This window comes from Antedon mediterranea, chromosome 9 (assembly GCF_964355755.1).
Source record: "Antedon mediterranea chromosome 9, ecAntMedi1.1, whole genome shotgun sequence".
In the NCBI taxonomy this organism is placed as follows: Eukaryota; Metazoa; Echinodermata; class Crinoidea; order Comatulida; family Antedonidae; genus Antedon; species Antedon mediterranea.
In genome coordinates, this window is record NC_092678.1 from 20,942,242 (window position 1) to 20,958,214 (window position 15,973).

Here is a 15,973-nt window from a genome sequence, read left to right on the forward strand (position 1 = left end):
TACACGGAATTAATGAATTATCATTCATAAGTATTCTGACGAAGATGGAAGAATTATTATACTTGGTATATTACTTAAGAATAAACAAATCAATCTCATAAATGTATATGCACCAAATAACTATAAAGAGAGAGCAATTTTTTTAAAGAAGCTTGACAAGAAAATTGATAATCTTTGCAATGTTAAAGATGAGTGTATAATGATGGGGGGGGGGGGGGGGGTGGTGACATGAATTGTGTTTTACAACATAATGCTGACCAAAGAAACAGCCTGTATCTAAGCTATGACAAATCTCAATTTAAAAAAAATGTATTCATAAATCAAAGCTCTGTGATATTTGGAGAATAAGTCATGAAACAAAAACCCAATTTACTTGGCGACGTAAAAATACATATAGAAGGTTAGATTACTGGCTGATATCTAGTGTACTATACAAACATGGTGATGTTATTGACACCGATATCAGACCTTCTGTTCTTTCAGACCATCAAGCTATTTCGTTGAAAATTATAAATAGTCATGAAAAAAAGGACCTGGAAATTGGAAATTCAATAATAGTTTTTTGGAGAATAAAGATTTTATACAAAGCATTTAAAATATTATTGAAAATATTTAAAAAAAAATGAAAACAAGCTTAATCCAAGTCTCTTATGGGAATACCTAAAAATTAAAATAAAGGAATTCTCGTGTAAATACGGAATAAATAAGAAAATGCAAAAAAATATAAGAAAGAATACATTAATTAAAGATGAGCTTGATGGTCCGTATGATCAAAAGACAGAAAAGATATTAAATAACAAATTAAACGAGCTAAACCAAATTTATACATCTGAAGCAAAAGGAGCACAAATTAGGGCTCGAGTAGAATGGACTGAAAAGGGGGAAAGAAATATTAAGTTCTTTTTAGGTTTAGAAAAAATCAAGGCTAAGAAAAAACATATTACGTCAGTTCTTAAACCTAATGGGAAAATTACTACAAACACCCAAGAAATTCTTAACGAGCAAGTTAGGTTTTTCAAAGAATTGTATGAAGAATCCCCTTTAAACCAGGAAAATATTAATAGTTATTTTGGTAGTACTAAAATCAATACGCTGTCAGTTGAAGAAAAGCAAAAATGTGAAGGTATGTTAAAAAATTATGAATGCAAAATGGCTCTTTTAAACATGAAGTTAAATAAAAGTCCTGGTACAGATGGGCTAACAGTCGATTCTACTTCAGTTTCTTGAATAAAACACTGACATCTTCGCAACGTAAAGGTATTATTTCATTACTGTATAAAAAAGGTGAAAGAGAGAAGCTTCATAATTGGAGACCTATTACTCTTTTGAATATTGATTATAAGATTATTGAACAAGTGTTAGCCAATGATTTGATTCTGTTGGCAGATATTTTATGTTTAAAACTTTAGAAAAATTTGGTTTTGGTATTCAATTATATACAATGGGTTAAAGTTATGTATAACGATACTGAAAGTTACATTGTAAATAATGGATGGATGTCAGAAAGTGTTTTAATGAATAGAGGAATCCGTCAAGTTTGTCCACTCTCAGCATAAAAGAAATAATTTGTGTAAAGGTATCAAATTGCCGTCAGTAACTAATGAAAATGTTAATGTAAAGATTGCACAATTAGCAAACGATACTGTGATTTTTGCCAAGAATGAAAAAGCCAAACAAAGTTATTTTAACGAAATTGATTGTTATTGTGAAATGTCAGATCTGATGCTAAATAAATCCAAGACAAGGGGAATGTGGATTGGCTGTGATAAAAAGAAAATTAGTAACTATTGCAACATTACTTTTAATCAAGAACCTATTAAGTTTCTAGGTATTTACATTGGTTATGATAAGGATATTTGCAATACAAGAAATTGGTATGAGAAAATTGAAAATCTAAAAAAGATCCTTAAAACTTGGGAAAAAAGAAAAATATCATTCTTTGGGAAAATCACGGTTATTAAAACACTAGCGTTATCAAAACTTATTTATAATGCAAGTGTCACAGACTTGCCAAAATCTATTTTTCCTAAAATAAACAAGATTTTATACAACTTTTTATGACAAAATTAATGAAATATTTTCCATTTTAACTTTCTGTGTTTATAAAAGTAAAGTTAAACATAGACTAAGACTTGTTAAAAAATGTCCATGGTTAATGTTCACTGCGGAGTTAGAAGGTATAATTAATTGTGAGTTTTTAATAAATAAAGAAAAGGCAAGATATGGACCGTAACAATTTAGCAAGGTATAAAATTAACGTTTATAAAATTGATATTTAGGTAAAAATTAAAATATAACTTTTTTTTTGATTGCCTGAAAGAGATAAAAAGAGTTATAAAATAAATTGTGGTAAATTATACGTACATTGTTAAGGATCGAAAACGTGTAAAGAGTGTATAACATAGAGGAAAATATTTTGTTCTTTTTTTTTCTTTCCGTATACTATTATAAAATGCAATGGTGGTAGGAGTGAGATATCAGATGTACTGAAAGTTATTTAATATCAATTATATTGTATTGTATCATTACATTACTCATGTGCAATGCATTGTAAACGAACATTTTATTGATGAAGAAATAAAGTGGGTCGATCCTACATAAGACAAAAAAACTGCACGGAATTAGGCTTAGAGTAAATATATTATGATATCACTTCATGAAGCAATCCAATCGGCAGACTATCAGAGCATTACGCAAATCCGTAATGTGTCCATAAAAACCGAAACAAACGATGTTGTTTACTGCAACTCTGTGTAATATTATTCCATGCTCTGCACATCACCTGTTCACATTATGTGCGCATGAGCATAACGTAAGCTTCAGTATCGGATGATAAGTTACAGTTGAAAAATAATAGGTGACTGCTAAAAATGTTTTGTGTACGTACTTGTATTTGGAATAAATTGCCCCGTGAAATTCACAAGTTCTTTTAAAAGAAATACAGGTACTTAAATTATTTGATTACTTATTTTTAAAATTCTTTAATGTCGAAAATCTGTAAAGTTGTTCAATTTCTCATTGTTGTTGTTATTGTCTATCATACCAAGTTAGCTCGCTTACAAAGTGATCCGGATGTCGGCTAATGGCAAAGGTCAAAAACTACCTTTGAGGTGCAAAATGGGTAATTCCCAAGAAAGGAACATTCCATAATACCTTAGTAATATATACTGAGGCGTGATATAATCAAATAGATTAACAAAAGAGTCAGCTCTAGTGTAATCATATTAAACAATTGATTATGAGTCATGAACTGACAACAATTATGTTGCTTATCTTAGTTTAATCTATGTCTATTTAAACAAAAATGGAATTCCAATTTCCTATTTATAGTACACGGGGAAGTAATTGTTTTAAATTGCTAACACAGTTGATCCGAATATATGGGATATTACGGATTTCCTGTTAAATTAAACACTTTCGAAACTAACATTCTCCCATTCTTTCCAACATGTTGACGATTTGATAGGCGGTTGAAACTATTTGAGTGTTTAATGTTACTTTGTTCCAAATGTGAAATGGATATATCAAGTGGAAATTGTATTATTCCATCTGATGAAATTTACTTCGGACAGAGCAATACGCTTGGAATAGGTTCAACATCGGTTGTCCATAAAGCCACGCGAAAAACCGACAATCATAAAATTGGAGTAGCCGTGAAGATTTATCAGAAAATCTGTGACAAAGAGTTTAGCCTTCTCAAAGATCTTGATCACAAAAATATAATAAAATTCTACGGTGTGTATAAAAAGGAACCTTCCATTGGCATTGTAATGGAATTGGCATCTGATGGGGATTTGTGTAAGTTTCTAGCTACAAAAAGACAGGAAAGTAAAGCTGCAGGCATACTTTCGCGATTACCAGAATCGCAATTTGTTCAGTGGAGTATTGACATCGCTTCTGCCGTTCAGTACTTACACAAAAAGTGCATAACTCACAAGGACATTAAGTCATTGAATTGTCTGTTAAGCGACGATAAGGAAAACGGGCTGAATGTACTTAAGTTGTGTGATTTTGGAATTTCTAAACAATCAGACGGTACAGGTACGGTAATTGCAACTTCTGGAGGATGTACAAAACGCTGGGCTGCACCGGAAGTTATCAAAAATCCTACTTTAGTATGTCCAAAATCTGATATTTATTCATTGAGTGTTGTTTTATGGGAAGCATGGACTTGCCAGGGACCATGGGAAGGGTTAGAAGAGTTTGAAATGTCAATGAATATAGTCAATGGAATTTCACTAGAGATTCCAAACGACTTTCCGGAGGCATTGCGTTCAATGATTGAACAGTGTTGGAGCACAGCAAGAGAACGACGCTGCAATATAGATGAAGTGCTGAATTACCTAGAAACGTTCAGAAACGCTTTGAAAGATAACGGTAAATGTTTTATTATTTCCTTAGATAGGCATATTCAGTAATTTAAGTTTAAATGTATACATTCGTTTACATGAGGTATCGTTCATGGTTTTCAAACACAGGATAAAATAACCTATGAAGCTGTGAAATAAAACAATTATGGTTAGTAAAATATGTGTATGTGCGTAGAGTGTAACATTGCAACATACACAATGCATATAATGGTTACAATTATTAAATTTTTCTAACGTTTCGAATGACATTTAATAAGGTTCTATGATAACCATTGTATTTGTTGATTTTCTAATTTAATATTGACGTTTTATTTTCACTACAACCGTTACATTGACGTTCGTATTTGAAATTTCATTGCGTTGTTTTGCATATATTTTTGCATAATCTTGCATATTCCCGATTGTAAAGAAACACCAAACGACAGTTCTGTATCCTCCGATGAAGGGCTTAAAGCAGTAAGTGATGTTCGCATCGATGGAATACAGCAAAGCAGTTGTGCAGCAGTTATTTCAGAACCTCTTGGAAATAACAAAGTTGAAGTGGGGTCGTTATTAGGCAACCCACGCAAAATGAAAGAATCATCGACTGTATGCAAAGAAGACGAAGAAAACAGTTTTGATCAACCAGATAACTAAGTCTTTTCTGATCCGTCCCAAAGATTAAGTGATTCAAATGAACGGAATTTGGACATTGCTACAGATAATACAGAACATGACCATGGTAAGATCCTAATTCGGCCTACATTTCGTTATTTATGTGGAAAAAACCAACAGAAACAAAGATCGAAACCTCATCACAATAAACAATCCAAATAGAAAGCACATTAAGTATCGTTCTCAAATGTTATTTTTACATTAAACTTGAATTAAATGTTCATATTTTATTATGATGCCAGTGGCTCGAATTTAAAAAAATGCCATTGGAAAACTAGATAACTAATTTCCTAATGCCCAAATGACCTTATTTGGAAAATACATATACATTATATTTATTTATTCAAAATCCAATCAGTTAAAAAAGAAGACTGATTTCTTTTCCTATTTCTAATTTCACTGCTATTCATTTTACTTTTCCTTCACAGGTAATAACGTTGAGGCAGAAGAAAAGTATCGTTCTCAAATGTTATTTTTACATTAAACTTTAATTAAATGTTCATATTTTATTATGATGCCAGTGGCTCGAATTAAAAAAAAATGCCATTGGAAAACTAGATAACTAATTTCCTAATGCCCAATTACCTTATTTGGAAAATACATATACATTATATTTATTTATTCAAAATCCAATCAGTTAAAAAAGAAGACTGATTTCTTTTCCTATTTCTAATTTCAATGCTATTCCTTTTACTTTTCCTTCACAGGTAATAACGTTGAGGCAGAAGAAAAGTATCGTTCTCAAATGTTATTTTTACATTAAACTTTAATTAAATGTTCATATTTTATTATGATGCCAGTGGCTCGAATTAAAAAAAAATGCCATTGGAAAACTAGATAACTAATTTCCTAATGCACAATGACCTTATTTGGAAAATACATATACATTATATTTATTTATTCAAAATACAATCAGTTAAAAAAGAAGACTGATTTCTTTTCCTATTTTTAATTTCAATGCTATTCCTTTTACTTTTCCGTCACAGGTAATAACGTTGAGGCAGAAGAAAAGGAGCATTCAGATATGTAAGTGAAAACACTTACTTCAATTTGAAAAAAAAACAAGACAAGAATTAAGTTGGTTATTACTTTAAAAAAAAAACTGACTGTACACATATAAAGTAAACCACTATTTATAACATTATTCATTATTTGTATCTATACTTATTTTAATTTTCTATATAGTACCAACACCAACAGAAATATTATTATTAGAAATATTATAATTAGGCCTATGTTTTGTAAGATCCATCTATTATAAAATAATGATTGTAAAGAGTTAAATAAAAAATTCTTCGTATCTTTATGAGTTTAATATACGTTGTTTTATAAAATTGTTATAAGTTCAAGTGCATTTGATAAATGATACAGATATGTTCCTAATATTAATACAGTTATTACATTATATTGATATGGAAGTATTCATTACAGGTTTGATCTGATAACACCAGTACCAAAAATTGCTGAATATGGTATGTATGGTATGGTAAATCATCATAATTTTTTTTTTTCAAATACCCGTATGGAATAATTGTTACTTAGAAAGACACACTCAATTATTCTACCGTGGAAAGTATATGTTCACACACAATGAGATTAAATTTTCGTAACTGCACGCTTCAATCAAAATTTAGAACAAACCATTTTCGGTCTAATTTATCGTGTATTAATTTGTTTTGTTTACAGAAGATTGTAATTCACTACTAACTGGAAAATCACGCGAGGTACCTTTATGTTTTTTAATATTCTATAAAGCTCTTTAGTAGAATTTGATTTTTCAAAAATAATGCTCACATGCTATATATCATGTATTTACTTGTGCACTGTTACCATAGGCATTTTCCAAGCTCCATGGACACATTGAAGAAAGCAACGCAAGTCTAAAACGGGTCAAAGAAGAATTTTTCGATAAAAAACGATTTCATGAGTTTTTAAGTGAAAGAGAAAGAAGACATTTGATGATAAATATTGTTGATGTAGAACATTTGACAACGAGGTATATATAGTGGATTTTAAAATAATTTCATATGAAATTTAGAACTAAAAATTTACAATTTTAGGGAGATCAACTGAAAAAACTTTAAAGTCGTTTATCCGTTTTGGCAGCTTAAGTACTTGGTTCAAGACATGTCAAGGGCGCATTCCTGCCGTATGTGGATTAATAACCAACATCCTTGATTATGATTATCTTCAACCAATGATGAACTTTGCAGTGTATTCACATGTCCAGATGAACATGATAGAATCAATTAGGTATTTATTAAAATTATGTTTATATTATTTTTTCGACTGAGACGTTCTGCATATTGCTATCTTTTCAACTTGGCAATGAAATATATATTGTTAATTATTAGTAAATTTCTTAGATTTGTTTTAGAGTGAATTCTAATGAAGTTTTAAGTTAAGTCTTTTTTCCATACAAATATGATGACGCATGCGCACACTACAATAATCCATGTTGCATTGCATACATAAGAAGTGATACCAATATCAAACTGCTATTTTTATCATAGACATTGTATCGATAGTACAGGAAACTTAACAGAGCACGATGATGAAGAAACAAATACTCTGACGTTTACAGATATCCAAACCATTCTTCTGAAACAAGCTAATTGGCTGAATAAATTTCATAGTTTAATTCATGTAAGTATTTATCCAGAAAATGTTGAAAATATCTCTGAATAATATCCAATCATCATATATATATTTAATGGATCTGTATTATATTGTTGTAGATTCTAGTATATAATTTAAATTATGTAATACATTTAGAGTGTCCATGGTTGTCTGGCTGCTGAGATGACCAAAGAAGAATCGGTCATTCAAGAATTCGAACAGTGCAGTTACAAACTGAAGCAAATTATCAATAATTCCAATGAACATGAAAAGCGGATAATTAACAACATGGACGATCACAGTACATCTTTGGTACATAAGCTTCAGTTTACGGCGGAAGAAGTGAAAGACAGAACAGCCCAGGTTTTTTTATTTATCCATTATTTATTTAGATTCTATAAAATTAGATTACTCGGCCACCAACCTGACACAAATATGCTAGTAAGGTCCAAGCATTGCAATCCCCAACCAAGTATAGTTAAAAGTGAATGCCCTTTTAGATTCTAATTATGGTGTTTTATTATTTTTTTTAAATTAAATTCATTTTCCAGAAATTGATGGTATACGAAGAGAGTTGGGTTAAAAAGAAGGGCACTGTTACTGTTCTTGATGTCAGAAAGCGAAAAAGAAAACAATCAATAGAAAAAAAGAAATTAACAATGATTGTTTTCGTCAACACAGTTCTAATTGTACAACCTAATGCGTAAGAGGTTTTTCTTTTATAATGTCGCATTGTTTAATAATATTGAGCTTTCGATTCGCAACGAAAAAAGAACTCGTTACGTCATATTTAATTTTTGTGCGCATGCCGTGGAATATTGGAATGTGCTTCGAAGTAATTCGATTCCTCGACCCAGTTATGGAAGATTCTAAATTTACAAAAATCCAAAGTTTCCTAATATTGCTATTATTTTATTTTGTTTCCCAGAGATAGTTTCAAAGTAGTTGATTGTATGTACAAGAAAAATATACAATTTCAAAATGGAAGTCATGGGAACGTTCAAAACAACTTTGGAATAGAGGAGATTGAAAACATTGGTGGCGGAGAGATTGTTAGATTGACTCATTTGGATCCAGTTTCAGTTTCAAGATATTCTATCAAGAAATATCTAATTCATTTCGAAAACAGGTACCGCGTATTTTATTATATGAAATAATTGCATAATAACTAATTATTACACACAAAATTACTCTAAATGTAGAACCTGATGAAGCAGTCTGTATTGTGCAATAAAATGTTGCAATTTCAACTTTAAATACATATTATATAATAAAATACATTATTTAATGTCGGTAAATCTAACTTTGTAAGCATTCATTCCTGGTATGTTCTTGAAATGGTCAACCCTGGATAACTATAATATTAGTGCAATTCTTTTGTTGATCTGCCATATCTACTTTTTCATCATTACTATAGAAAGGAAATTCTGGAATGGTCCAAAGTATTGGAATATTCGGAAGAAGAAAATCTAGCACAGGAATTGGAATATTGTAAGTTTTTCAGACTTCATAGATAAATATACATATCTACTGTATTCTATATTCTAGATTCTAAAATAGACTATTATTTATATACCGTATTTTAGATTATTTATATGTCTATCTTTTACATGAATTCTTAGTCACACCACTTGAGATGTTTAACAAAACAAAGGAACAATGTTCGCCTGAAGATCAAAGAAAAGGTAAAGGTTATACTGGATTATTTTTAATTGTTCCGGCTTCTTGCGATCGCGTCTGTGTAGTTGTTATACAGAGGTTATATCCTAAAGCAAAGGAACCGTGTTTCTTTTGCCATATTATATTATATAACATTATATTTGTTCCTCGTCTATACAATAGGATATTCCAGGGTAGTGCCTTCGGTTTTTAATTAATTAATTTTTAATTGCGTTTTTTTAAATTTGTAATATTTATTTGTATAGTTTAATTTTGTATTGGAACGTTAACATCTGATATAACCGTAAAAGGTATACAACATCAATTATTTTAGGATTCACTATTTTGTACATTTCCCTATAATTATAAAAAGAAGATTACATAGTCGTAACTAATTTGTATATTTTCTTTCATAGAACAAAACGATCGTGAAGTTGAGGTTCGTATTGTTTATTTGTCCATTTGTAAAACTGTCACTTGTATTAAATACCTAACTATCAACAATATTGAACCAAGGTGACAATACAGCTTGGGACTTCTGACCAGGTTTGATTGTTTGGTCCTTTCATGCACCAAATTCTACAATACAATATCATTGATTTGCTACGATATATTATTTTATTAAGATATTATTAGGTATTGCCGATCTGAACAAGAAGACTATCAAAAGTCTTTCAAAACTCAACCAATCATATATCAATGATGGTGTCTTAGATGGAATTATTGGAGAAGGAGAGAAACATCATCTGTATCTTAACATCCTTGAAGTCAAAGATGTGATTGAAAGGTACGCATTGATTAATAGAGGTTCTATTGTAGTAGTAAAATAACAGGTAGTTTGTAATTATGAAAATTCTGTATTTTCAATCATTTGTGAAATTCAAAACAGCTTTAAAATCACTTTATCTTATTTTGAAGTTTTGACAGCGGGCTTGAATCTAATCGACAAGACAGTGTTGCATATTTTAGTAAATTAAATAATCAGTTAAAAGAAGATTCGTTTAAGCCGATCATTAAGTATCAAGCCAACATGTGTTTTCAACAGAACATGCTACAGTTTCAAAGGTAAACATAATATGGGAAACTTTTTTAAGATCGTATGATTAGTAGGCCTAATGAGAATAGACATAATACAGTGTCACACTCTACTCGTGGTCTTTTATCCTCCTACAGTACTCGCTGTCACTACTGAAATCCTCTTTACCGTCTTTATCATTCCTACAATTATTGTTGATCATCTCAATAAAGATATTAAATTGTAATTATTTAGTAATCTATAAAACAGCATTGATACAATGCGTACTGGTAATTGACATTTCCTTTAAATTTAAACAGAAAACATAAAACAACATTCATAGAAGTGCTTGGAAAATTTGGACGAACAAAATGCGGAGTTTCAGAGATGGACTTACAGTTACGACTTTCGAGACCTCCAGATTGGCTAACGTGCCTTTATAGAAAATCTAAGGTAGGCACACGGTTTCTGTTTACTATGTAACGACTTGTTTGTGGGTATGTGTTTGTAGTGTATGTCATGAGGTAATTTCCCGAGAGATCGTAACATCAATGGTACTGGGTTTGGTCTTCTAGCGTTCCTGCTCGCAAAACTAGTCGTCCAATCTTTGTTAAATTTTAAACATGTTTAAACGAAACAATCTATATTTTATTGTTTAATTTAGGCTTTGACCAAGGCATTTAAAGGTCATGTCGATCAGCCGCACCATCGGTTGCAAATAGATACACTTCAGAGGCTAGAACAATTGATCAAAGAAGAAAAAGAGCTCACGAAAAGCGTAGATAAAGACTTACACATGACGACAGTACTGATCAATTTACCAATACCATCATCACGTGATCCTCAATTATTACAAGTCAGTAAAAGTGTTTTGATTTGGTCCGTTAAATAAAGTATTTATTTTTTCTCCATGATAATTCTATCGTTTTCTTCAGGCCTATGTTTTAGATCCATCCTTTCTATTGTATTGGGCGTACCGCGCAAGTACAGTGCCTCGGTTGCATTTACTTTAAATTATTTGAGGGTTTAAATAGCAGAAACACAACAAAAACATGTTTTATCAATGGATGTAAGTTCACGTAATAATAGTAGACATAATACACATAAAGTTGCACAGCGCATTATGCATAAGTCTATATTGTACTGTACTTATAAGCTATTATTACAAACAATATAGAACCTATCAAACATTAAAGATGACTGGTTGAAAAAGCACGGTTGTTTTACATTATATACCAAGAGAAATACTGAAGAGAGTAGCCCATTGATGAGTGTGCGAAAACGGTATTCACAAAAAGAGAGCATCCATATCTACGCTTCAACATCAGTTATTATTGTGACTTCGTAAGTAAAGCCATTTCTGTTATCAATGTATTTTCAAAGTTTAAATAGTTCATTAGGAAGAATTTGTTTTATACAACCTTTACCTGAGTATTAAAAAATATTGCAAAACAGCATATAGAAGGAGTTTGCCAATTGACTTTCCTAACAATGACATATCTTATGTCGACTATTTTGTGTCTGCTTTCATTCAAACACTGTTGTTGTGCTCATGTTGTTTGTTGGTCAATCTCTTTTACCGCTCACAGCCTAAGAGTAACGTGGCTTTGTCGATAATTATTTTAAATGTGTTCAGAAGACTCAGATGAATTTGCAATGCAAAATTATCACCATTGATCTATGCCGAATATTTACCGTGAATGTAAATTATTTTATTTATTCATTTTATAATTATAGCTACCGTTAATATAATTCAAAAACATTTAATTTTAGAAATAGGTGTCCCGGAGTATATGTTTTGATAAACACCTTTTTAGTAACCTATTCCACATTGTTTATTCAGAAAACAATCTTGCAACTGCTATGATCGAAATTATGCTGATATTGAAGTTGTTGACGCAAGGAACAGGAAAAGTTGGATGCCTGAAAAGGGGTTTTCGTTTAAGTTGTGGATATATGAGAAAGTAGGCAGAGAAGACGATTACAGGCCAGTGGAATACCTTCTTGAACTTACCTCTGAGAGTGAACAAATTGAGTAAGTCCAAATGTAATTCAGTATATTATGTTATATATTATTTTTCATTTCACACATTAAGAAATACTGAGAATTATGAAACGTTTATAAAAGATGAATTGTGTGTCTAAATAAAATGATATCACAATGGAAAATAAACACAGTTATTATATGGGTTTGATGTGTAAGTTTTGTTACAACGTAATTGTTTTAGGAAAGAATTCATGGAATGGAAAACAGCACTCGTTGTATCTACGGGTGAATCTGGAAAATACGATGATTACAGTAGGTGTTTGTTACTTTTAAAATATATGTATATAACGCATCACATAGCAAGCATATAGGTCGCCAAATTACAGGATTAAAAAAGTGTAAAATATCTATGAGGTATGCTTAGTTTTAACTTTGTTTTATAGCTCGACCAAGACATATCATATCGAAGCCGTTTACCACGGACAGAGACAACGAGCTTGAACTCGAAGTGAACGACTTTGTGGAACTTATTGAATATCGAGAGGCCATTGGCACGGGTAGATATTTAGGCCTAATTGTTTTATAGTCAGACAAGTTCACTATTTTTAGAAATAAAAAAGATCATTGTGTATTTGTGCATGTTGGATCAATTAGCAGAAATTGATGCCCATTGAATACTGAAGGATTATTTTTAATCTTTAAATAAAGAAGGTTTAATTGCACAATATCATTACTATTACTGGTATAGTGATTAGTAAATGAAATGTACATTATCACTGCAATACATACATTCTGTTTTTCATGTAGTCTGGGTAAAAGGAATTCGTTATAAACGCGGTGGAGTGTCTGGATGGTTTCCACGTGAAATTCTAGGAAGAGAAGTTGACAGTGAATACAACATTGGCCAGAAAATTAAACTACAGTTTCAGAAAGAAAGAGAAAAAGAAGTCGAAGCAGACAAAGGAGGTTATAGACCTATGTAAGATTTTATCTATTTTATTCAAATTAAAAAGAGATTATTTCTATATTGGTCATGTTATATGCGTTTTAATTTTATTTACGTTTTGTATTCTAGCTACACTCAAGTTATAAGGAAAGACAATCATAAAACAACTACCAGAAAAGTAAAAAAATCAGAAAAAAAAGAGAAGTCAAAACGTTTCTCATTTGGTTTCTCTGGTAGAAAACACACAAACAATACAAGAATACCTCCCGTACCATTCGGTGCTGTAACTATGCTGGATTCTACAGCCAGTGATGGTACACCATATGGTGTACTAACCAGTAAAAATACAGCTACCAGGAAGGATAGGACAATCAGGTTTGACACAGAAGGATCCACCAGGGAAGATTTAAGAGCCACCCGGGAAGATTTTGGAGCCACGGAGTATGTCATGAACAAGGATGTGGCAACATCAATTAACAATCGCGATGAGAATGGCTATCTTATATACGGTACTACTTTGGAGGCTGTATATGAAGAATTACATTTTCCGTCGCCTGGCGGTGATAATAAAGAAGAAACATCTGTATTTGACCAAAATCCTTGTTATATTCCAGTGCCAGACCAACATGATGCATACGGTTCTAGCGAACCATTGTATGATGACGTTCCAGAAAACTCTGATAGCTCCTTCAGCGACGACTATGATGATGCTTACGAGTATGACTATGCGTATGATCACGTGATAGTCCCATCAAGTACCGAGTACATTGAAGTGTGTGACAACAAATAAAACGTGATTCAATCAATTAAATACATTTAATTGATCATAATTAATTGTCAGATTTTGACTCTTAAAATGTATTATAAATAGAGAAGTATTTTATATGCATAAGGTCTGCATATGGTATTTCTATACTAATAAAATGTGTTTTTGTTGTGTTTTTTAGAATAACAACATTTCCAAAAAAAATTAATTCCCTGATAGCAAATTTTAGAATTTAGAATTTTCTATTCTACTACATTAACATTGATTCCATTGGCCAAACGTAGCCTAATTCATGATTAGGCCACGCTTGTGTTTAATATTTTAATATAACATTAATATAATAGTTGCACTGGAAACTATGTAATCGTAATACTCAGAAAAATACATTATATTTTACTCAATAATTGTATTATTTTCTTTAATAACTAACATTTATTGAAATGTGTACCTTTAAAATTATCGGATGCTACTGGCGGATATCACTTCAAGCGCAGCTTGCAAAAGCGAGGTCGGAGCAATGAATTAAATTCTCTTATCTATTATCTTATGTAAAGAAAATCCTCGGAATTGATAAAAACTCCCTGTGTTTCTTGTCTGACACGTCACCTGGGGATACAAATTGGATTAAGGAGAGATGTCCAATCACTGGTCATTCAATATCAAATTTACTACGAAATTGTGTTTCTTCATCTGTTTTTGGCCGGCCCCAATTAAAAGTGTAATTTTTCGTGTGTGTGCCGTCACTTAAATGGAATGGAAAACAGCACTCGTTCTGTCTTCGGGTGAATCTGGGAAATATGATGACTACAGTAGGTGTTTGTTATTTTTAAAATATATTTATATAACGCATCACACAGCAAGCATATGGTGGCCAAATTACAGGATTGAAAAAAATGTATTAGGGATATGCTGCTATGGTCATAACAAATCTTAGTAGGCCTACTATGAGCAAGATTCGAATTAGTAAGCAATAATACTGACCAGGCAACTACCACCTAGTCATGAATAGGTTATAACCGTGCTAGGCCTAATATAGGCCTACAGTATCGTATAATATTGTATTGCATATTCTTGCGCCCAAAATAGGGAAAGAACAATTTGTATTAAAAATCAAGACCATAATTTTTATTCAAATTTGCTTTGAATCGTAAATAGTAAATACGCATGCACATCCCAACGCTATCCGTGGTAATTTTGCTTAGTTTTATCGGCTTTGTAGAAAATCTGAGGTATTGTATGGTTATATTGTTAATATTTTATTTCTTATTCAGGCTTTGCACAACGCATTTAAAGGTCCATTCGATCAGCCGCACTGTTGCTTGCAAATGGATACAATTCAGATGTTACAAAAACGTATCCAAGAAGAAAGCGAGATCTCGAAAAGTGTGGAAAAAACTCTCACATGACGTCAGTACTATTACATTTACCAATACCAGCACCACGCGATCCTCAATTATTACAGGTCAGTAACAGGTTTTTTTATAAATAATTTCATTTTGATCATAATTTACAACATTATCCTGGAAAGTTTGCGAAACGTACTTTTTTATTTTGTACTTATTTATCGCACATAATTGGATCAACAAAAAAGAAAATTTATTCCTATAATCAGTTGTTTTGTTGTTTTCTTTCCTTTTATCTTAATTAATTCTCATTTTGTGTATATGTATTTGTAAACTTTTGTCTGTCTTGTTATATTATTTTGTATTATAATGGTATTATATTATACATTAGATTGAATTTTAATTTTGTCATGTTTACAAAAATTATAAGTGACTTTTGCAAGTCAATTGAGGTTCGATGGTATAGCAATTGGTTAAACATTATTACCAAATTTAAATAAGTTATTTTTAAACATTGTTCTAAATACAAATAACTTATTATTTTCTTCCAAATTATAGAAACTAGGAAACATAAAAGACGATTGGTTGAAAAAGCACGGTTGTTTAACGTTATA

General features: G+C 31.2%; 2 protein-coding genes across 3 annotated transcripts; both read left to right on the plus strand.

The window, feature by feature from the left end:
- Positions 1-2,785: 2,785 nt before the first annotated feature.
- LOC140059152 (mitogen-activated protein kinase kinase kinase 20-like) lies at positions 2,786-5,475 on the plus strand. Of its 2 annotated transcripts, XM_072104996.1 has the most exons (4): positions 2,786-2,944; positions 3,467-4,377; positions 4,780-5,091; positions 5,453-5,475. In XM_072104996.1, exons 2-3 carry the CDS (start codon positions 3,492-3,494, stop codon positions 5,004-5,006), a joined length of 1,113 nt encoding a protein of 370 aa, XP_071961097.1. In that variant the 5' UTR covers positions 2,786-2,944; positions 3,467-3,491; the 3' UTR covers positions 5,007-5,091; positions 5,453-5,475. The 2 variants fall into 2 exon arrangements, with proteins under 2 accessions (XP_071961097.1, XP_071961096.1); XM_072104995.1 differs by lacking the exon at positions 2,786-2,944 and having other exon boundaries at positions 3,354-4,377.
- Positions 5,476-6,015: 540 nt separating this feature from the next.
- Positions 6,016-14,408, plus strand: LOC140058558 (uncharacterized). Its single transcript, XM_072104224.1, has 22 exons — positions 6,016-6,050; positions 6,456-6,496; positions 6,711-6,748; positions 6,860-7,020; positions 7,131-7,277; positions 7,538-7,670; positions 7,800-8,006; positions 8,195-8,346; positions 8,572-8,772; positions 9,061-9,134; positions 9,266-9,328; positions 9,719-9,741; positions 9,929-10,089; positions 10,221-10,367; positions 10,638-10,770; positions 10,982-11,173; positions 11,495-11,661; positions 12,161-12,352; positions 12,546-12,616; positions 12,748-12,861; positions 13,112-13,283; positions 13,380-14,408. Coding segments are annotated over exons 1-22 (3,252 nt in total). The 5' UTR covers positions 6,016-6,048; the 3' UTR covers positions 14,041-14,408.
- Positions 14,409-15,973: the final 1,565 nt, after the last annotated feature.